The sequence below is a fragment of the Zeus faber genome, assembly GCF_960531495.2.
Source record: "Zeus faber genome assembly, chromosome: 15".
NCBI classification, from domain to species: Eukaryota; Metazoa; Chordata; class Actinopteri; order Zeiformes; family Zeidae; genus Zeus; species Zeus faber.
The window spans coordinates 26594900-26619105 of record NC_137194.1 but is presented as its reverse complement, the minus strand read 5'-3'; the positions used below and the strand labels follow the sequence as shown (position 1 = coordinate 26619105).

At 43.1% G+C, this 24206-nt stretch overlaps 3 protein-coding genes across 5 annotated transcripts in view; all 3 read left to right on the top strand.

The window, feature by feature from the left end:
* Positions 1 to 1499: 1499 nt before the first annotated feature.
* Positions 1500 to 2375, top strand: LOC307241480 (transcription factor HES-2-like; the record flags this gene model as incomplete). Its single annotated transcript, XM_080015611.1, has 3 exons — positions 1500 to 1611; positions 1749 to 1932; positions 2047 to 2375. Exons 1-3 carry the CDS (start codon positions 1525 to 1527, stop codon positions 2373 to 2375), a joined length of 600 nt encoding a protein of 199 aa, XP_079871737.1. The 5' UTR covers positions 1500 to 1524.
* A 7518-nt stretch (positions 2376 to 9893) lies between these two features.
* On the top strand, positions 9894 to 10836 carry LOC307241763 (transcription factor HES-2-like; the record flags this gene model as incomplete). The annotated part of the gene is made up of 4 exons (XM_080015984.1): positions 9894 to 9983; positions 10096 to 10191; positions 10301 to 10388; positions 10508 to 10836. The coding sequence occupies 4 exons, from the start codon at positions 9894 to 9896 to the stop codon at positions 10834 to 10836; spliced, it is 603 nt and encodes a 200-aa protein (XP_079872110.1).
* A 1186-nt stretch (positions 10837 to 12022) lies between these two features.
* acot7 (acyl-CoA thioesterase 7) overlaps positions 12023 to 24206 on the top strand; it is a 77952-nt gene continuing 65768 nt past the window's right edge. For 2 of the 3 annotated variants that reach the window (XM_080015034.1, XM_080015032.1), the window contains exons 1-3: positions 12023 to 12208; positions 16014 to 16131; positions 23952 to 24108. In XM_080015034.1, coding sequence (XP_079871160.1) covers positions 12159 to 12208; positions 16014 to 16131; positions 23952 to 24108 — 325 coding nt within the window. In that variant the 5' untranslated portion in view covers positions 12023 to 12158. Of the gene's footprint in view, positions 12209 to 14312; positions 14356 to 16013; positions 16132 to 23951; positions 24109 to 24206 lie in introns of those variants that run through there. The other variant, XM_080015033.1, reaches the window with a different exon arrangement.

The window sequence follows — 24206 nt, the reverse complement described above, 5'->3', positions numbered from 1 at the left end:
TCCAGTTTAAAACAAAACAAAACAAAAAAAAACGTTGTCGTTCGAACCCATTGGTGGCGATGGGAGCGAAATGAGAGCAGGAACGGGACGAAGCGAGAAGAGGAATCCTGCTGCTGATTGGACCGCAGGGACCCATGGGGGTGGGGAGGTGGGTGGTGGCTGTGGAGGAGGGGATCTCGGTTTGGCGAGGTGTGTGTGTGTGTGTGTGTGCGTGTGCGTGTGTGTGTGTGTGTGTAGGGGTTAGAGACGGTGCCGATCTGTTGCGCAATTGTGGCGCGTGCCGAACACGTGAATCCAGCTGCATCTCTCTGCACCCCGCCGCCCCAAACAGCTCAAAGCCCTTGTCCGCCCCCTTGGATAAGCACGGGTTGTTTTTTTTTTTTCCAAGGCCGTGCATGTTTATTTTTCCATCTGCATGCTATTGTGCGTGTTGTTTTTGAATCAGGATTCAAGATTCAAAAGGTTTATTCGTTACATACACATAATCAAGGATGGAAATATGAAAATCATTATTTAATTAATTTATTTGAACGTAGGGTTTCGCACAGCATCCCGGCGTTTGCGGCATTGTCACTCATTACAAACTTTCCCACTATTATTTGCATGCATTTAAAACAATTTTATAATTAATGTATTCATTAAAGCCACAAATTAAACGCCTCTACAAGATACACCCTGTTCAAAACGCATGTTGTTCCTCGTCCTTCCTCCTGCTCTCCAGGTGAACCTGCATCTCCTGACGTTTGAACCAAACAAAGGGCTCCAGCAGATGTTAATCCACACAGCGTGGCTTGGGTATCTGCTTTATTAATTTCAACATTAGATTAGACATGCTACCCCACGCAAACACTCGTCTGGCTCTGCGCGGTATTTGTTGTCCATACTAGCATTGTAAACAATTGTGTTGTCCATAGTCATAAGCCTATTTCTTCAAATTAGTTCATAATGGATGATTTATCATTTATCACTTTTTCCCCCTACCCATTCTCTAACGTTTAGGCTAATAGAACATACACTTGCACCCCATCCTGGTGTATGGCTTAATGTTTAATGCAATAACTATATAATAACTATAGGACGGATAATAATAATAACAACAATAATAATAATAATGATAAACAAATAAATAAATAGATGTTATAAGTTTATAACCTAAGGTATGATCTGTCAATTCAATATGACAAAACTGAAATAAGCTCCGATGTGGACAAGTGTATTCTGTTAGATGGTGTATCAGATACATCCGTGAGGGTTTTAAATCTTGGAAATGTATCGCAACATAAAAACCAGACTTATAGTGCACGTCAAGGCCTCGACATGGACCAGATGGTCCCTGCACGACCAGTTAGGAGTCCCACCCACCCCAACCCCTGTCTCAGCAGCATGATGGCTTGTGGTCCCTCCCCCGTGACGCGCAGGAGCCACATAAATAGGAGACTCGCTGCGGCTCCAGCACTCCAAGAGACCACCTCTCCCCCAACACACCTCTCCTTCACAAAGCACAACCAACACACACCAAAAGAAATGACTCCCAGCATCACACCAGAGGCCAGCCAGCCTCTCCCAAGGTCCACCGTGGCCCAGAGGAAACACGCCAACGAGATGAGAAAGGTAAGGAACCAAAAAGAGAGAATATGACACCGCTCTACACTACCATAGTGGTATATATACCTATAATATATATGTTTTACCCATATTTGATTGTTGAGGTATTTTACTAACGTTTTGCTCTCCTGCTTTCCTTCCAGACTCTCAAACCTCTGCTGGAAAAGAGAAGACGCGCTCGTATAAATGACAGTCTGGGTCACCTGAAGACTCTGATCCTGCCTCTGGTCGGCAAGGACAACGCACGGTACTCCAAGCTGGAGAAAGCCGATGTTCTGGAGATGACCGTCCGATTCCTCAGAGATCTCCCTTCAACCCCAGTCAAAGGTGAGCGTCGTTTCCTAAAACAACCAGATTCTATACATTAGATGCATTTCATTTTGTGACTAAATGTAAAATATCACCAGTCACTCACCACACGTCTTTTTTTTTAATTTCCAGATTCCACAGACAGCTACAGGGAAGGCTACAAAGCCTGCCTCCAGCGCGTCTCCGCTCTCCTCCCCAAAACGCGCCTGGACCAGGACGCCTGCCAGCGGGTGAAGCTCTTCATCCAGCAGTCCATGTCGGCGAACGTCGCCCCGACCTGCCACAACTGCTGCGCCCAGAGCCCCAGGTCCTTTCCCGGGATCCAGCAGACCCTCATGAGCCTCAAGTCCAGTCTGAGCTCCAGGGCCGAGCTGCAGCCCCACAGCAGCAGCCATGCGGCCCCCAGCAGAGCTCAGCAGGGGCCACAGGCAGTCAGTGCCAACATGTGGAGGCCCTGGTAGATTCGACGGAAATGTTGCCGTTTATTTATTTATGTATTTATTTATATTTATTTATTTGTGTAATATGTGTTATAATGGTCAGATAGAGATTTGATCAGAAGATGAAGAAGAATTCAGTGTTTGGCTCGTTACGCGTTTATGCACAGAAGCCAAAATGTGCACAGATCTCATAGAAACTGATAAAGCCTATGAACTTTAAGATGCAATCCTCTTTGGGGTTTCAGAGATATGGGTTGTAGACAACACTTTCGTAAAACCCCAAGGGTTAATATGTTAATAAGAGGTTTGCACTGTGGACTTCAGACAATTGGTCTGTGCAAAATAATAGTCTGTAAACACCATGTGTTAAAATATTCTTGTTTTGTTGTTTTATTTTTTGAAAGCATGTACAATTTTAAAAAAGCTTAAAAACTGAAGTTGAAATGTTTTTTTTTGTTGACAATTTATCTTCAATAAAAAAAATACTCGATTTGAATTTGTTGTGTTTTTCCTCCTTTTCCATTGCAAGCGTATGATCAGTCAAAAGTGAATCACCATTGCACACACGCGCCCGAAATGATTTGAATGAAACGAAAAACCGCGCAAAGTTTCAAGCGTGCGTCTATTCATGTGTGTGCAGCTGCAGCCTATTGTTACGCCCAGAGCCAGAGTCCTGCGGACTGTGGGAAGAAGCTGGACGGTTTGGGTGCAGGGTTGCAGGGTCAGAAAAACACATTACACATAATGGGGGCTCATTGGAGCAGATCTTACAATGAGATATTGATATATCACAGGTTCGATTTATTAGCAGTTGTATGGTGAAACTCCAGATGAAAAAAAAAATTACTGGTGTTTTTTAAATTATTGCTATAATTATTATAATTATAATTATTATTATTATTATCATCTTCTTCTTCTTCTTCTTCTTCTTCTTCTTCTTCTTCTTCTTCTTCTTCTTCTTCTTCTTCTTCTTCTTAGTATTATTATTATTACTATTATTATTATTATTATTATTATTATTATTATTATTTCTCAAGATTCAAGATTCAAGATTCAAGATTTTTATTTGTCACATACATATACATACTTCCATACATATATGCAGTGAAATGTAATCTTAACGTAATGTAATGTTAATGTTTTTCTTAACGTAATCTCCAAGCAACGCAGTTTTTTTTAAAATTTAAGATTATGTGTTTTTCGAACGCAAGAGATATTCTGTAGTTATTAAAGGATACATTTAAAAAATATATATTTTTTTTTGTTTTGTTTTGGTTTGATGTTCTTTTTAATGAATCACGTTTATCTTAATTTTAGTCAATCTTCCTTTCTCAGTTGAACAACATGCTTCGATGCGGCGGGCACATGTGGAGGTAAATGGTACAAGATAAATAAAAAAAAGAACTAAATATAAGCACTGGTTAAACCAGAGGTTACTGATTGAAAACCTTGTAGTGAATCATAATAACGTCACTGATTAAAAAACAGGTAAAAACAGCAATGAGACGACTTGCGACTATCTGGCAATTAAAACAGTGTAATAAGCAAGAATAATATTTCTGCGTTTCAGTGACAAACTCGATCAACGTCGTTTAGTGAAATAGCTTGGTTAAATTCATATAAATATGACATGTATGCGTATATTTATGCTTTATAAAGGTTGATTCAGTTATCGTCCTAGGTTTATGATCATATCCGTTTGGCATTTCAGAGACATTAAAAATATCTTTTCTGATATTGTATCTTTTTTATCTATATTTTTCTTTATTTTTGACGCTTAAGCTGAAAATGATTCCTGCATTCACTCAGGATATATACATAATTAAGTGCAGACATTATAATAAATTGTATTATAATTTTTCTAGTCTGAAGGGATAAGTTCATAATTTTCAACCCATGTAAAAATGTTGGTTCTAGTCATTTATAACTGTTCATAGCACAGCCTCACTAAACACTTTACTTTTGAGAAACTTACCACTCTGCTGTAGCTTCTCACTGTTCTTTAATATAGTCCAATTAAGCAAAATCTCCTTTTTCAAGAAATGGGAAGCTCACAATATAATCAGACAATTTTATATGTTATACCGGGAAAAAATGGTCTCACACTCACACATCTTATCAGGTTTGCAAGGTATTACTTATGTTATGCGGCTACATCCGCTCTAACATGATAGACTTGAAACAGGAAGCTGCGCAGCTTCCTACTGGCAAAAAGCAGTTTTAAATCAAAGGCTCCACTGTTATTCAAAAGATGTAAAAATAAAAAGGAGATTTATCATGTTGGACTCAATTTAAACACAGTGAGAAGCTGCAGCAGGGCAGTTTCTCAATAGTAAAGCATTCATCAAGGTTATGAAATATGGGGACAGTTATATATGATGGGGAAAAAACACTTTACGCCCGAATGTATATGAATACGTATTTTCCAAACTGTTTTGAACAGCAGTAATGTCACTATCATGATATATCATTTACATGATTTGCGGTCATCGCAATAATGTATTTAACATTACATTATGTGAAGCAGACATTTTTGTCAAAGGGATTAAGAATTATCCAGAGAGTTACAATATCCTCCAAAACAACGTATGCAGAACTTATATTATTTGATCTAATGTCTAATATCTGTGGCTGGAGAATATTGTTAGATAGACTTCGTGTCTTCTTAGTGTAGAAGGGATATAAGGTCTTCTTTAGTACGGTGGCACGCAGTTTTTTTTAGCTTCTTAAAGGCAAAACACAGTTATTTTAGCTTCTTAAAGGCAAAACACAGGGTTTTTTTTTCGCTTCTTTAAAGGCAAGAAGCTTTTGACAGCTGGGTACAGAAAGCAAGAACACTTGGCTTTTCGTGCTTAGAGCAGACAGGTATGATTTGGCACCAAATTCAAGCAGCCAAGGGGGAGAGAAGAAATCTACATGTAGTACTTTTGGACTGACACATTTTGTGGAAGGTATTTTGCTTCTCTCAGGTTCCTGATATTATTACGAAGCTATTTAGAGCATAATTTGTGTACATTAGATTCTGTTTTACAACTTGCGAATACACAATGTCACGGCAGCAGTTGGAAATAGGGAAAATGGCAGGTTGTAATATTTGGCCCTTCGCTTTTACTATGGCGATGGAAGTGATAATTAGGGCGTCTAAATTGGTGGTTAGTGGAGAGAGATTGTAGGGCGGTTTAACTAATCAGGATTGTTATGCGGTAGGTAGGTGGCACAGGAAAGTGTTCATATTGATGAGGAATGAATTCCTTCGATAACAGAGAAACCTTTTTATGGTCTGCTGTATGTAGATTGTACAGCTCCACCTTGAGCAATAAGGAGCAAGGCTGTAAGTTGGAAAGATGGTGGAGCTAGGTGGCAGAGGAGGAGGAGGAGGAGGAGTGGAGCAAACAACCCAGAGTTTGGAACCTGACCAGTGATTGCAGTTACTGTATGAAGAGGCAGTTTGATGTACAGCCTTGTGAGAGCGTACCAGTGTAATACATTTGATCTGAGTAGATCTGGGAAGCCAGTGAAGTGATGGTGGATATATTAGAGATGACAGGCGGGTCAATAAGGAAATGGTTAGAAGTTCCACCATGTCTAAGCAGTGCTGCCCTATATGATACGAGGAATTTAGAGACTCCACAGCGTTTGATCTCCAAAGAGGTCTATGCTTTGTCCGAAAATATTATCTCCCAATGACAAAGGGTTTCTACAAAACCTACATAGTTTGGGAGTCCCAAATGAAATATGACCAGAGAAATAATCGATACATATTTTATTTTTTCAGAAATATCATCCCTGATAATGATTGACACTAAAAAAAACAGCGTGTTTCTTTCTTTGTTGTCTTTTGCTGTGCTTGGTAATGACTCAGAATCTTGTCCAAATCCCTGAAGCCACAAACACACACACCAAGCACAATGAACACTGGGACACAATAGAGCAAACTGAACAAAATGTTGGGTTGCACACCCCAAGTCTGCAGGGAGTCTACACACACTGGCAGACTTAAAATATAGTAAATACAATATACGATACAACAGTAAATCAAAGCAAACAAAACTATGGCTATGACAAGTGGAAACTGTACACTCTTCTCCACTGGGGACCCTCTGGACCCTCTTGGATGACCCCTGGAGGTCCTCGGACCACACGTTGAGAACCCCAGGCGTATAGAGCCGATCTGCCTTGTCCAGAAGCACAACGCAGCCTCTATTGGGTGCTGGAGGATAGAAGTTCCTCCTCCCCCACCAACTACCCTGACTAATAATAATTCACATGTATCGGAAGATTTTACGCACAAAGGCTCCCTGTCCATCCAGCTCGCACAGATGGGTCACCCACGCCGAATCGGCTTGAAGGACAAAAGGGGACTCAAACCGCGCAGGAGTTTCACGACAACCCCCCTACCCACCACCCTCCACCAACACCCCACCCCCACCACCCCCACAACCCCACGGGCGCGTGCAGCAAGTGTGCATATCACTTACGTGGAAACTCTTTGTTCCACAGCAACTGCTTCTGATGCGGAGTTATGCCTGCTTTGTTCATCATCTGGACTCTGTTTGCCCACCGAGACACACAAATTAATGCATTTAAAGCTTAGTTACAAAACAGTGTAACTCCACTTGCGGTACCTATTTCTAGAGAAAGTTTAGCTGATATATTTGGTTTGATACTACCTGCAAAATGTCCTTATTGTAAGTCGCTTTGGACAAAGGCATCTGTTAAATTGCGTGATGCAATATGTAATATGTATGTTTTTAAAGATGTTTTATTGTCACATGGAATGAAACAAGGAAATTGCTTAACATCAACAGGATAACAAAGGAGATGTTTTCGATAAATTATTCTGACGCTTTTATACTTTTATTATTGTGAATTGGTAAACCGTACTTGTATGATTTGTGTAAAATAAAAAATATTGAATCTCGAATAATAGTAGTAATAATAATAATAATAATAAGATGCACATGCACATATCTGTATATACATAGGCATATTCCTTCTATCTATTCCATTTTATTTCAATTTATTTTTATTGTATTTTATTCTGTATATTTTTATCTTATTCTATAAGTATTCAACTTACTGTATTACGTTTTAGGAGTCAGTTAGTCGGTTTATTAGAAAGGAATTTTCTACTTTTATTTTTTATTATTATTATTTTTTTTTTTCCTAGGACATATTGTGTGCTATCACCGGGTTGCGTTGCATTACATTTCACTGCATATATGTTTGAAAGTATGTATATGTATGTGACAAATACAAATCTTGAATCTTGAATCTTGAATCTTGAATAATAATAATAATAATAATAACAACAGCAATAATAATAGTAATACTAGTATAAAACCGTCAGAATAATTTTCAGAATTCATCTCTTTGTTCATCTCCTTTGTTCATCAAGTTACGTATTTCATTTTTATCTTCTGATTGGTTGATTAGATCGTATGTCAGACAAAGAGGATAAGAACGAGGAGTCGATAGTGTATTATATGGGCTGTTCTATTTGAGATATCATCCATCTCAAAACAACAACAATGCAATTTGTAAAATTCTACATAGTCCCATATTCTCGCCATCTCTAAGAGGCTATAGTCTGGTCTCCAAACGCACAGCTCAACAGATTGGGATTTGCGTTTCGTCATGACAACAAGCTTGATAAACAAGCCTCATCGTGGCTTGTATGATGGCTTGGACGCAGAAGCATCAAGGAGACAAGCTGCAGAAAAAACCGACACCAAGCATCCAAACCCGGAGGTTGTTTGGATGGTGTGACTTCATTGGACAGGCTCTGTGCGCACAAACCCCATGCGTGGAGATGCAGATGGGGAACCCACGCCAAAACTGTTTGGGGATCAAGTGTAGACATAAACTTGATGGAAAAGTCGAGGACATGGTTTGAGTGTGTGTGTGTGTGTGTGTGTGTGTGTGTGCGTGTGTGTGTGTGTGTGTGTGTGTGTGTGTGCCTCTTTTTGTTTGCGCGTAATTCTATGCGTAATCGTGGGTCAAGCTTGATGGGGAGGGGTGTGTGACATATTGGATCATTGGGAAGGACAAGGACATTGGCTGTTATGGATGTTGGTGATGGGTGGGGTGGTGGGGTGGTGGTGTGGTGGTGTGGTGGGTGGGTGGGCGGTAGGGGGTGCGGTGGTTAATGGCTCGGTAACAGACAGCCATCTGGTCCCCGTGGCGCGTGCTGCGCGCGTGGTTCCCATGGGTTCCACAGTGTTTGATCGTTGGTCGAAGTATCCAAAGAGTTCTCTGCTTTGTCTGAAAATGTAATCTCCCAATGCCAACGGGTGTACACTATACCTTCATCATTTGATAGTCGAAAATAAAATCTGACCGAATACATATTAGAGAGATAATGTTTTCTGAAATACTATACACGCATTGACATTAACTACAGACCTGATGCTGAAATCATCCTTAAAAACAGCGTGATTGCATGCATTTATCAGTAAGCATTATTTGCTATACAGATTATATTCAGAAATATATCCCCCCAACACCCACAAATACATATGCGCACACATTAGCATACTGTATATTGAATACACCATACACGTAGCGAGACCCTCATGAGATCCAGAAAAAAAGTCTAATGCAAAGCTATTGTTTGAGTGAGAGCATATGCTATTTGAAAGCAGCGTGGCTTGGGTATCTGTGAGGCTCAGATAAAGGCTGTACTTTAGCTAAAACGCAAGTCCGACCCCTACACCAACATGAGGTGTACTGCACCCTGTATTTAAAAACGCACATCTATAAATGATCATTTATACATAGATAATGTGCTGGAACAGACAAGCAAAACCTTGGTTATGTGGTGATATCACATTATCATATTAATTATGGGTGTGTATGAAAATACACACCCATGTCAGTGCACGGCCAAATAAAGTTCACCATCACAAATAAGCCACAGTTGAAATCGATTTTATTTTGTAGAAACTGTGCCATTTTCGTGTTGTGTATTTTATTACACAATTAAGTTAGCGATAAACATGTTGTTCATGTTGTCCTGTAGGAAACTGAGCCATTACGCACGGGTATCCAAACGTTTTTAATACATCCTGTTGCATATATGTAACAATGTAGTTAGGAAAAGCAATACTTAATATATTACAAAGTAAGCGTGGGCTGAAAAAATACACATTTCCCAGCCTCCAGCGTAATCATACAGAGCTCAATTGGAAATGCAAGAGTCCACTATGTGCCATTTTACGCACGTCATTTTAGGCTTCTGGACGCCGTCTTTGTTTGCACGCTTGTATACTATAGATCACATTTAGACACGCAGTGTAGCTGTCGCGCCCGGATTTCGCACAGGGACAGATGGTTATCTCAGCAAATGTGATGCCTTTGTGTCGTTTCTTCCAAACAAGTCTGCTTTTCCGAGCACGTCGCCGTGGCTTGGGGGCGTAGCCGTGACGCACGGTACCGACGCCAAGGACCTGGATATAAACTGCGAACTGACGGTGCTGGAGACACAGTTGCACCAACCTCTGCATTGGACACTTATCTGAATCAAATAAAAGCCGCACAATGTCTCCCAACATGACCTACGAGCACAGCCAGTCGTTCTCTCCAAGGCTCACCGTGGCCAGGAGAAAGGAGGCTCTGGAGCTCAGAAAGGTAAGAGATTGTTCATTTTGTATCCCCGTGTTTCAACAATTGGACTTCGATTTTTTTTTGTGTGTGGGATCGGCGTTGGATGTGTTTTAACGTGTCCTCGCTTTTCTACCAGACAATGAAACCACTGATGGAGAAAAGACGGCGCGCACGCATCAACGACAGCCTCGACCATCTGAAAAGCCTCATACTCCCTCTCACCGGCAAAGACGTAAGTTCCATTAAACGAGCTTCAATTTGTTCGATTTCTGCAGAAAATACACACCGCTATGTACCACTGTAGAGATGTACTAACGTTTACTTTTGTCCCTTTCCTCCAGAAGACTTGCTATTCCAAGCTGGAGAAAGCAGACATACTGGAAATGACTGTGAGGTTTCTGAGCGACATTCCTCCTGTCGGCGCCAAAAGTGAGTTCGCGGTCAATTCTGCTTCACATTCTCTTTTGTTTTTCTCACTATTGTAGCCAAGCCAAGATGTGTTGAAGTGGCCAAACTAACAGTGAATCTATTGGTTTGTTTTTTTCCAGATTCCACAGACAGCTACAGGGAAGGCTACAAAGCCTGCCTCCAGCGCGTCTCCGCTCTCCTCCCCAAAACGCGCCTGGACCAGGACGCCTGCCAGCGGGTGAAGCTCTTCATCCAGCAGTCCATGTCGGCGAACGTCGCCCCGACCTGCCACAACTGCTGCGCCCAGAGCCCCAGGTCCTTTCCCGGGATCCAGCAGACCCTCATGAGCCTCAAGTCCAGTCTGAGCTCCAGGGCCGAGCTGCAGCCCCACAGCAGCAGCCATGCGGCCCCCAGCAGAGCTCAGCAGGGGCCACAGGCAGTCAGTGCCAACATGTGGAGGCCCTGGTAGAACTCCCAGTGGTTCCTGAGCTTCTGAAAGTGTGTGATACGAGCGTCCCATTCTGAGGTGGAGATCGCGTGTACATACACATGTAAGGTTAACTCTTTCGTTTTGGATGATGAAAAGAGCATTTCATCGTGACATCGGGGTTGAGTATTGTATACTCACGTATTGCGTACTAGTCTGTTGTCTTTTATAAGTTGACAAGTTTAGACAGTCGTGTTATTTCGAGATCTGCATGTATGTATTTTTGTTCTATTTTAGTCATTTTGGTGACTAAGTGAATAAGGGCCATTAAAAACGCCCAGTAAGACCCAAAGGGTCATTTTGTTTATGGATTTGCACAGTGGACCTCGGTGTTCTGGGTCTGTGCAAATTAACTTTGTAAACATGTTATTTGTTGTTATTAGTATCTCGATGGAGATGTGCTAGTATTTTGCAATTTATTGCAAATACATGTATACATGTTACATAAATAAAACTACATTCTCGTGGTAAATCTGTGAAGTTTATTATTTGTGAATATTTTGTAAGAATTATAGGCAGGGCTTTCAAAGAACGGTGCCATGCCATTATTCCGAAACCCTAATAGTCCCTGGACATGGAAGTCACCCTAATCCTAAACCCTAAATGTAACCATCTCGAACCCGACATTTTCGGACTATTTGTTTCCGAATAATGGGCAGTCCCCCAAAGAACAGCCTATATCTACTCATATATGAATTTAATTTTAGACACACAAGATTATGTTCACATTGCAAAAGTTAGTGAGATACAAAAAAAGGCGGGACTGAGTACAATAGGTGAACATAAACTAATATACAAATAGAAATGTGTAAACACTGCACTTGAAATTATAAATATTAAAATGGTAAAAACACCCCAGTACGAGCCAAGACAATGAGCTTGTATATACATCTGGTGTTTTAACAAGGATCTCGGGGAACAAGTCTTGCAGCAAAAACGAACAAAATGCGGCGAACGCAGACGCGCCCCTGCAGGCGTCACAGCAGCGGGCTCGCCTAGATCCACACGCGGTCACTGTTGCCCCCCAGCGGCAAACAGAGGCACCGCCCGACGCTCACGCACGCCTCTCCCCTCCCGTGCAACTTCCCCGCGTCGGCGTTTCAAGACCGATTGAGTGGAGACTCGCGGTGTTTGGCGGAGCCGCATTTTCTCCCTATTTAGCGAACCGAGCGCTCAGGTCAGCGAAACGTAGGGGACGTCGATTCACCCTCGGCTCGGAGGACGTCCGCAGGTACGTCGCGCCGGGATCCGATCGTCTCTCTCCCTCCCAGACGCGACCAGCGGAGCCCAGAGAGGCTGCCACCATGTCGGAGTCCTCCTCTCCGGGTGCGCCCTGCTGCCTCCAAGTGTGCAGGTAGGCTTGTGCGCGCAACCCAGCCACGCATCCACCTCACCCCCCTCATCCACCTCATCCACCCGCGCATCCACCTCATCCACCCGCGCATCCATTCATTCGGGGGCTGGTTGCGCGCCATCGGACGCTGCAGCCGGGTTACTGGAGAAGGTTTCCACGGGAAGGAAATCTCACAGACCGCAAACGCGTCTGAACAGTATACACGGACAGGACGCGTTGTTGTCATCCTCACAAGTGAAGACCGTGATGTTTTGCGTCATCGGTAATCTCGGTAATCTCCCCGTGCACGCGTTACGTGGTGACCTCAACGGCGATGCGGTTGGACTTTGGTAGCAATCCGGGGACGCGCCGAGGCCATCGTTCCCGTGTTTACAACACATTGGATGAAGCGTGTGAGTTGTTTTTGCGCGCAGTTTGTCACAATTCTATTTGTCCGTCGTCATCGGCGGCGCAGCTTCCCCCAGCGCGCCGGTGTGGGCGGAGCCAAACACTATGACGTCACACGCTCCTTCATGGATTAAAAAAAAAAAAAACGAACAAGAAAAAGTGGGCTTCATCTTTTTTAATATATGAACATATCTGGAGCTGTCTTTCATGCAAGAAAATGATATCAATTAATATACCTGGATAGTTTTTTATTTTTATTTATTTTTTTGTTTGTAAGACATGAATTTATTATATTTTCACCAAGATCATTTATTATTGCTTCTCCTGTTACCAACAAAATTGTTACCACCAATTGGCCGCCTTTGAGCCGGACATAGTGTCCTTGGGTGTTTTGAAAGGCATTTCAAATACAACAGGAGCTAACAGGAGCAGCCCAAAAAAGAAGCAGACGATTATATTATTAATATATTGTAATTTTAGTTCAGGTTGTCAACCAATTATTTACACTGTCAGACATGCCCTGAGAATACCTTTCTCACCTGGTAACTCAGTCCAATCCTGGGACTTAGCAGCGAGGCGGTTGTCTTTACTTGTGATAAAATCCCCTTTTCACCAGTCCATCTTTTTAGTTTTTTTTTTTACTGTTGGGACTACAATGACACTGCTTTTTTCGAGAAGGTCCATCTCTCAGAAGTGGCTTCCATTGTTTTCCCACTGCTCCTCTTTAAAAAGGTAAAAGTCAGCTTATTTTGAACGGTTTTACGTCATACTTGGATGTGTTTGCTGGGGTTGAAAGGTGACTTTTAAATGTTAATGGTTGGGTTTTTGAAGTGTACCATCAGACAGCTCCCACAGGAACAGTGCATCGTTTGCATCAGCCTACTTTAGTAACCGTACGGGCACCCCTGGTCAAATATCAAACCACATGTGAAAATTGTCCGTTACAATTTCTGCTAGAATCAAAGTATCGGAGGCCTTGCTTTTAAATTCTTGAACACGGAGAGGACAAGCTACCTTAAAGGGGGAACCATTTTAGGAAAATTCACTTTTTCAGTGCTTGTGCACATACGTTTGGGTCTCTTACTCACACACTGTGAAATAAGATAACCCAGTCAAGTAATTCTGCCCTGTATTTCTTTCTTTCTTTCTAAAAAAGGAAAAGGTGTGCGGTACATAAACTGGAGGCTGCAGGGCATGATCCGCTGTGTGTTTCCCCAAACAAATCAATAAGTATTGTGTGTCTTTATTGTAGATTTTTTTCATTACATTTATTTTATTTTATTTTATTTTCCCACATTTACATGAAACTTGAAATCCCCTCAGACACAGAAACACTGAACTAGCTAAAATATCTGGAGCAAGTTCACTATGGAGCATAAACTAAGGCAGACATCGATCCCATTCCAAACTACTACTCACGCAAAAAAAAACCACAGTGGCATTTATCCGATGTGTCACACTGTGCTTCCTCGTCACAACCTCGAACAAGCAACCACGCTGCGGTTGGTCGAGAGAGTTCCGACCTGCGGCTCAGTGGGCGTGTTGGGATCCAGCCAGGCCGGCTGAAGGCATTCGCCGCCAGTTCCAAAATCTCAGCTGCCGTTCAGAGCAGTGACACACTTTGAACGCTGCTCAGACCAGATCAGAAAGATGCAGTGTTTTATGCCTCCGAGCAGCAGGAGGGCTGCGGCCTCAACCAGGCAGCTCACTAGGGATGGAAGAGAGATAGGAGGTGAGGGATACAGACATCAGCTTACCAGGTACTTTATACACACACGCACACACACACACACACACACACACACACACACACACACACACACACACACACACACACTACAGAAAGGAGCTACAGTAGCTGTTTATAAAGTGTTTCAATGATTCCCGTTCTCTCTTTAGGAAAAAAAGAAGACAAACATTAAATCAGACATTGTTATTCTTTCATTCATTCATTCATTCATTTATTCACCTACTGAATGTATTCACCTATGTATTAATCTGATTGCTAATTTATTTATTTTCACACAGGACCATGTAGAATGTTAAACACTGTACCAGATTTAGCATCAGCTCATTTTCATCTTCAGTCCCTTTGCAGGTTATAATTAATAAAGGCATATCAACGCCACACAGTACACCAGTGGTGCAAATACTTCGCACATGTTTTCACAGGCGGACAATAAGACACTGGGGGATACAAAATACAAAAGATAATAAATCTTGTCATATAGTTTATTTGTCTTGGTTCGTTTTGCCTTGTTTAGGTTTATCTTACTGCGGGGTGCCGGCCCATCAGTGGGACGTTTGGGGAGTTAACTGTTGCTGAGTTGGGAGTTAACTATTCCTGAAAGAAGAAAAATATACAACTAAGAAACTAAGAAATGTTTGTGGGTGACATTTGAAAATGATCTTCTGTTCTTCTATTCGTAAACCTAGATCTTGCTTTTGTTCAATTGTATAACTCACAAAAACAACCTGAGTGAGACGGTGCAGCGTGTGTCTGGGTCATTTTAGAGAGAAACGGAGATGAGTGAGTTCCTGTAAATGAGGATTACCAAACTTGGAAATGTTGTTATTTTTTACAACTGTTTTCCTGCTCTGATGATGCATGCAACGTCTCACCCTGAGTGACCCTGTGTGTGATGTTTGTGTTGTGGCGACATGTGTTTGCCAGATGCACATGCTCACGTTTTAACTTGACAGACTGGTTCGACCTGCGAATGTAAGGCAAAGTTTAGATTACAGCTTCACATGCCTAAAGTATGTGAAATATGTGACCGGAAAACTGGATTGTCTGAAGAGTTCCAGAGAGGTGGAGGTGAGACCCTTAGAACTGGGCCACAAGCTAAGTATGATCTCATTCGTGATTGGTCATTGGGGTTCACGCAAACACAAAGTCAAACATTTTGCTTTGTTTTCGGTTTCTGTCTATTAACTGGTTGTTGGATAACATGTACTCAAAAATGTCACAAAAAAGTTTTGTTTTGGGAAAATGACTGATCGCCATTAGCTTGTGAGCATAACAGGTGACCAGCTGATCGGAGTGTCTTGTTCCTATGGCCATGCCACAACAGCTCCAATGGAATGCCGCCAGGAACCGTCATGGCCTTGCACGGCACCATTGTTATTGGTGGAGATGAGCCAAATAAAATGACTGGAAGGCGTGCTAGCCTTATACTTTGAGATTATGTTTACTTTTTCATTCTGGAGCACAATTGGCTTCAATGCAAAACATCAACTTGTGGTGTGATGTGTAACAGATAAGACGAGATAACATCTATTTGTCCCTGTATTGAGTAACTATATTGAATAACTGGCAAGAGGTCAGGGTTTTAGGCGGTATAAAGCCCTGAAAAACCTGCTATTAATAAGTAATACATCCTCCATAAACACGCCAGTGCGGTTTACCCCCTTACAGGCTCATGCGCCCTGAGGACACCAACATTGTGGGCAACGTGCACGGAGGAACCATCCTGAAGATGATCGAGGAAGCCGGATGCATCGTCAGCACACGCCACTGCAACACGCAGGATGGGGTGAGATGGACGAGAATGTCACATATCTGTCTTTGTCTTTGTCTTGGCACCTTTTGTGCTAAACCCGTCTGCAACAGGACAACAGCTATGGTCACGGTTGAGGTCTCGTTAGAACCGGGACGTCCCAGACATATTGTGGGTTCCAGTTTTATCCAAATCGATCCGCATACAGAGCAGGAATTAGTCAAATACCAATTAAATTTGACCGGAGGTCAAATTTGACCAATTTGGCTTCCGGGCGCGCTGTAGTATGGACGCACCGGCAATGGCTCCGCATTCAACTCGTAGTTTTGTGTTTTATTGTTATTTGTATTGTTCTTATTTTTGCATGCACTGCACTGTCACTCTTACAATGTAAACGACAAGCACTCCTGGACGTCCGTTGGACACTTAATACAGGCTTTTTCGCAACTTACCGGAGTACGTGCTGCGATCCCTTTGTCCTGCCGCCACTGTGTTTACCAATACGCCGGCGGAGGAGAAAGAGAAGAGGCAAACGTGCCGGAATTCTATGCAGATCTCGCACGAGATACTGCAACCCGCCGCCACCGAGCATTTTACTGGCAAATGTTCAATCCCTGCACAATAAAATGGACGAAGTACACGCAAGGATTATTTTCCAGCGGGACATCGCAAACTGCTGTGTGCTGGCGTTCACAGAAAACTGGCCTCTGCCGGACTCTGCCGTTACTCCGGCTGGATTTTCCATCTACCGGCACGACAGAACCGTTTACCAGAGTCAGGTAAATGCAGAGGCGGTGGGGTCTGCATTATGGTTAACACTCTGGTTAACTCTCTGGGGTTCGGATATATCAGTACTTTCAAAACACTGAAAGTTTTGCCTAAATATCACCAGCATATCAACTTTCCTACCAGGGATGATCAGACTCTCGACCATTGTTATTCACAACTACGGGACAGCTACAAACCCCTCCCCCGCCCTGCTTTTGGTAAGGCAGATCACACCTCCATTCTTCTCCGACCAACCTACAGACAACAATTAAAGCAAGGAAAACCGGTTTGTCGAACAGTCCAATGCTGGAGTGAGGAATCCACTGCCACTCTCCAGGACTGTTTCGAAACCACGGACTGGCAGATGTTCTGTGTTGCAGCTGATGGGGACATCGATGCATACACACACTCTGTCTCAGCCTACATCTCCAAGTGCATTGATGACGTCGTCCCGAGAGTCAAGGTCAGGACTTTCCCCAACCAGAAGCCCTGGGTTAATGATGATGTCTGTGCTAAGCTCAGAGAACGGGCCTCCGCCTATAGCTCTGGGGACATGGAGGCCTTGAGGAAGTCCAGATATGACCTTCGGAAAGCCATCAGAGATGCCAAAAGAGCCTACAGGGACAAGCCTGGAGTCGGACTACCACAGTTCTGACCCCAGACGCATGTGGTGTGGACTGCGCACCATCACAGACTATAAAGGGAGACACAGGAGTGATGCCTCTCTTCCCACTGCTACAATGTTCCAATTATTTTAGTTTCCGTTTTAGGATTATTTTTATTATTTTCATTTATGTACATACACTGTGACCTCTTGCCCGTATTTGTAACATCGACTCTTACTCTTATTTCTTTTTTTATATTCGACTCTTATTTTATTTTATGCCCACTTTATTTAATTTATTTTTTTATGCCCATTACACAGTTGTTTCCTGTCATGCCCCAAGAATTTCATTGTACCGAATGACCTTGTGTTGTACTGTACACTTGACAAATAAAACACTTTGAACTTTGAACTTTGAGTAGCCGAACATTGGTGCATCACCGACCCACCAACGTTCGAAAAACCTCCGTTCGGGTGGTGAAGCAAGATGCGTTTGTAGAGTAAGACACTTTTTGACATCATCATCCAATTCGCTATAAATGTGCAGTTTGTAGCTATGAAGGTTCATTCGCACCGTGCGGGCTGCGTGGTGTTGATTCCATCGCTTCTTTACAAGTCTTTACAAACTGTGCGCGCGTGTGTGTGTGTATTGCCATACCTGCTTGACGTCGGCATGGTGTTTCGTTTGATATTTTATTCTTTTGCCCTTTTTGTATATATAAACGCATTCTGTTCCGTCAAATCTGGTGGCATGTACCAACTAAATAAGTGTCAACAGGTAATCATAAAACTTCACTTTTAAAAAAAAAACTTCTGAATGAAAAACAAATAATTATCAATGATAAAATAAATAAATGTTACTAAACGAGTCTCCCTGTTACAGAAGTGTAGGATTTATTATTTATTTTATAATTTAAGTAAAGTATTTACACAAAAAACATTTATTTTTTCTAGTTTTTACTAAATTAAGTCCCATAGCAACAGGGAGACGTGCACAGGTTTTTTGGGGACAGAACAGACAGTCCCTTAACTTGGTTAGTTAAAAATGGGAGCTGGGAACTGGCCTGCGTGGTGCACCGCAGTCTCAGGACACACAGGGCGGCACTTTTTATGTGCCGCAGTTTTTTTTAACCATTAATGGTCATTGAGGTAGTGGAGTTCCGCCATCGGAATGCGTTGGGACGCCTGCGATGCTGCGATGTGTTTAAAAATGTTGAGAGGGAAACCAGAATGCAAGGATGGCACAGCGCGGTCTGGAGGGAAAAAAAAACTCCACTCCAATTCTCTGAGTTAGGTGACGTTTTGCCTCAAATGCAAGATTCAAGATTCAAGATTTTTATTCGTCACGTACGTATACATACTTTCATACATATATGCAGTGAAATGTAATGCAACGCACCCGGTGATAACACACAATATGTCCTAGGAAAAATTTCGGAATTTCTTCTCAACTACCTGACTCCTAAAACGTAATACAGTAAGTCGAATACTTATAGAATAAAATAAAAATATATAGAATAAAATAAAATACAATAAAAATAAAATGAAATAAAATGGAATAGATAGAGGGAATATGCTTATGTATATGGAATAGGCGATTATGTAAATACAGATATGTGCATTAAAGTGGCATGTGAATGTGAATAGTGTGAGGTAGTGTTTGGGATAATACAGCACAGTATACAACAGTACGGCGCAGCAATACGGCATCACGAACAAGCCTCAACAGTGACACAGTATGCGGTACAGTATGCTACATACAGTACAGTAGGTAGTGGTGCCTATGTGTGTGGCTCAGTTAGGACCCCTGGTGAGGTCAGCATTGACAGTTCTAATGGCGTGCGGGAAAAAACTCTGTCTCAGTCTCTCTGTCCTCGCTGTGTGACTGCGGAGGCGCTTGCCTGACCGCAGCAGCTGAAACAGTCCGTTGTTGGGGTGATGAGGATCCTTCATGATCCTACGGGCTCTGCTACTACACCTCCTGGTGTATAGCTCCTGCAAGGGGGTGAGGGTAGTTCCAGTGGTACGTTCAGCTGAACGCACCACCCTCTGCAGGGCCCGCCTGTCCTGAGCAGTACAGTTCCCAAACCAGGCAGTGATGTTGCCTGTCAGGATGCTCTCCACTGCTCCAGAGTAGAAGGACTTGAGGATCCTCACTGAGACCCGGAATTTCCTCAGCTGCCTGAGGTGGTAAAGACGCTGCCTCGCCTTTCTCACCAGAGTGTCTGTGTGTACAGTCCATGTTAAGTCCTCTGTGATGTGGACTCCCAGGTATTTGAAGCTGCTCACCCTGTCGACAGAAGTCCCATTAATCACCAAGGGCGTGTGCGTCCTCGATTGTGATCCTCGCCTAAAGTCCACAATCAGCTCCTTGGTTTTGCTGACGTTCAGGTGGAGGCTGTTGTCCTGGCACCACGCGAACTGTAACGGGTCCAAGGTGCGGGGGAGGGAGGCGCAGATATAATCCTTGATCAGCCTCTCGAAACACTTCATGACCACCGAGGTGAGGGCCACCGGACGGTAGTCATTCAGGCAGGTTGGAGAGGCGATCTTCGGGACAGGAACGACGGTGGACCTCTTGAAACAGGACGGGACCACTGATTCAGCCAGGGAGATGTTGAAAATTCCAGTGAACACCGGAGCTAGCTGGTTAGCACAAGTCTTCAGTACTCGCCCAGATATGCCGTCTGGGCCCGCAGCTTTCCTGGTGTCCACCCGCATCAGAGCCCTCCTGACCTCGTGCACGGACACTGAGAGTGCGCGCTCATCCCCAGCGGTGTAACTCCAATTAGCCGGCGAGCTAGCGGTGTTGCTGCCAGGCTCGAACCGTCCGTTTAGCGTCCCTCACCGCCCTCTGCAGATTGTACGACGCCGCTTTGTAATTGTCCATATTTCCAGATACAAGACCGTCGTTGTAAGCGGCCGTGCGAGCATTCAGAGCGCAGCGGAGGGATTTATCAACCCATGGTTTCTGGTTTGGGAATCTCCGAACTTTCACCGCGGGAACTATATTATCCGCTAGCGTAGTTACAAAACTTACTACAACCTCCGTAAACTGGCTGAGTTTAAACTCGCTGAGTTTACCTTGCAGCGAGTTGCAAGGTATTTCTAAACAGCATTCCTGATGGTTTTTTTCAAAACCGGTCGCCTGAGGCTCTGCACTTGCCATCTTTAATGAGCTAACACCTTAACAAACGAATGAGATGAGCGAAGGAGAGAGAGCGAGGAAGCAGCTGCCACGGTATATCGATAGTGCGGAAAATTAATATTGAAACAGTTTGAAATATTCCGAATCGATATGTATATGAAAATCTGTATTTTCTAGTCTAGTATACACTAGTCTGCAGATATTTTTTGTTTATCGGCCTTGTGAGTGCAGGCATTGCCTGATGCTGATTATCTCAAAATGCGCAAATATCGGCCTGATTAATCGGCCGACTGATTAATCGGTTGATCACTAGTCGTAACACGCAAACTATAGGAGTCCAAAACTTATTCCGTGTTTGTGTCCTCACACATGGAGTTTGTTGTAGCTCCAGAGCAACGGGTCTGAATCGTGTCCATTTTATTTTAGTTCCAACAGTTTAAAAAATTGATGAAATGTCTCTGACATGCAGTGTTTAATCCATTTGAATGGAACTGTATTGTTGGGAACTTCCACATGGAGTGATTTCCTTCCACAGACACACCATGACGCTGGACTCAGTGGATTACAAGGTAGTAGACAGCCACCTTCTAATTTTGAGGATAAAGTCATGACATGCAACAAGTGTATCCCTGTAGTAATTCAGCATGTCACCAGGACTCACTGCGTAAGTACGTGAGTCGATGCTGCGTTCAAGGGAAACTCAAAATATTTAACTAATTTTAGACTAAAATTTGTAATTGGTGTCGATAATGGACCCCGTGTATTGCTGCCTGCAGCTATATTTATTATTATTATTATTATTTACTGGATGGTTCTTCACATACTTTATATGGTTCCTTAGGATATTAAAATAATATCTTCTATCTGTATAATATATTTTATATAATATTGGTTATTGGATGGTGGCTGATATCAGTTACGAAGAAAAAAAACAAACGCCTTCACGGTCTGGGAGGTCGGGGTTTGGGTGACTACTAGACAATATAAAGTATATTGAAAATCATCAAATACTGAAACACTCAAAGGAGCATTCAAAGAACTTCAAGAACCTGGGTCTGAATGATTCTCCCAAAAAAAGTTGTTCTTTGCCATCACTCCTCCCAAACTACCCTCTTTGGTTCCCATTTGCAGATTTATTTTCATGTTTCTGCTCAAGGTCTGTACTGTTACATTGTGTTGAAATCACGAAAAATCCTCGACTTCATAAATGATGCAGTATGTGCTTGTTCTTTTTTCCCTGGTGTGGATCAAAATCATTTTGCGTGTTTATTCAAACTTGTAGCTGCAGAGAGAGGATAACTTTTTAACTATAGGATAACTTTTTTGGCGTCGTTGGACGGGTTCAGCAGTTCACCCGTTTCTCTGCCTCTAACACTGTCTTCACCTTTCACCCACTTGGAACGTCGTGTGTCTGACAGTCTGATCCCGTTCCTCTGATGGCTGAGTGTCGCATTTCTCTGTCCGCCGCTGCGGCGATAAGACGGCACAACACAATAGAGAGACATGCACATAATGACAGACGAGCAGCAATCATCATGCAGACATCATGCCAACATCACGCACATTGGCCTGGACATCAGTCCAGGCCAATGTTGCATAAAACAGGCAAACTGTTATTCGTTTCAAATTAAGAAATACTGACATATATCTGTCCTGACCTTAGGTTGCTAAATATTAGAAAGGTATTTCTGCTTTGGCAATCATACAACCGATAGTATTGATACTGATATGATTGTTACGCTCACTGACTCAGATGGGATGTGAACCCATAAGCATGACACAAATACAATTTTAACTACTGTTAGGGGTCACCACAGCAGATCATCTGCCTCCAACACCTTCTGTTCTGCGCATCTTCCTCCCTTACACCAACCGCCTGCATGTCCTCCCTCACCACATCCATAAAGCTTCTCTTTGGCCTTCCTCTTTTCCTCTTGCCTGGCAGCTCCATCCTCAGCATCCTTCTCCCAATGTAACTCTAGTCTCTCCTACACACGTGTCCAGACCATCTCAATCTCACCTCTCTCACGTTTCCACCAAACTGTCCAACCTGAGCTGTCCCTCTAATGTACTCATTCTTAGTCCTGTCCATCCTTGTCACTCCCAATGAAAATATCACATACTCAGCTCTGCCACCTCCAGTTCAGCCACCTGCCTTATTGTCAGAGCCACCGCCTCTAAACCGTACAACATAGCTGGTCTCACTACCGTCCTGTAGACCTTCCCCTTCACTCTTGCTGGAACCCTTCTGTCACAGATCACTCATCCACCTCCACTCCTTGAATTCTCAGCTTTTCGCTGCCCTCCCTCCCATTCAGGCACATGTATTCTGTTTTACTCCTGCTCAGATTCATTCCTCTAATGCATGCCTCCACTTCTCCAGGCTCTCCTCAACCTGCTCCCTACTCTCGCTACAGATCACAATGTCATCCGCGAACATCATCACATACACAATTGTAACAATACATCTAAATCTATGTAATCACATAAACATATGTGCACACACATTATGAAGAACACAACCTAATATAACCTTCGACACATATCTGTGTCCGTCACTATCGTTGTTTTCGGCCTCACCGCGATGCAGCTGCAAGAGCAGAAACAACACCCCATTGTCCTTTGCGAGTCACAGTGTTTGCCTTATCTTGAACACGTAAGAATCTCTGACGCCAAACTGTCTATACATTTTCTGACTCCCCAAAATAAACTGTTCGTCTTAGAAAGCTGCTCCTTAGCACATCTCCAATCCGACCCTTGATCAAGTAAAAACCAACGTATGTCTGCCTCTTTATTTAAAACCACCGACTGATAAGCTGCAGATTAATGGGACCCTTTAATTTCTGTAACACAATCAGGTAAGAAGTCAATGTCCAAAAATTTTATTCCAAAAAACGGGCAGGGGTCAAAACCAGGAGATCAGTCAGAAGAGGCAAACTTATCTGTCAGGGAATCAGCCAGAGATTGTAAGTCCAGGGAAACAGGCAGAGGTTTGGGCAGAATATAGGAAACAGTTGGTCGTGCGGGAAAGCTCAGCGTAATGCAAGGGACTATTTGGTTTCCTCTCATTGATATCATATATTTAATTGAAGCAGCCTATCAAATTGGGAAAATGTAATTGTTATGTTGTTACATATTTTGGCCAACATAAATTTATGATGAACATCGGTCTAAACTGGCTAGATGGGGGGCCCTCTAATGGTCGGGTTCCAGACAGCTTCCCATCCCCACCTCCTGACTAGACTTCATAAAAAAAACAATATTTAGAGAGCGGATGTTTGGCCTTCTCTTCCCTCTTTCCTCCATCTTATCCCTTCATCCTCCTCTCCTCCGCAGGACCACTGCGTGGCTGCCCTGGCCCGGGTTGAGAAAACTGAATTCCTGTCCCCGATGTTCATCGGCGAAGTGGCGCACGTCAGCGCCGAGATCACCTACACCTCCCAGCGTTCTGTGGAGGTGCAGGCGCACGTTGTGGCAGAGAACATTCTCACAGGTACATTCATTTCAAGCAACTACAACATTCAAAGGATTCTATACCAGGCTTTTCAGCCATTCATCAGCATTTTAATATTAGGAGTTGTCTTGTTTTCA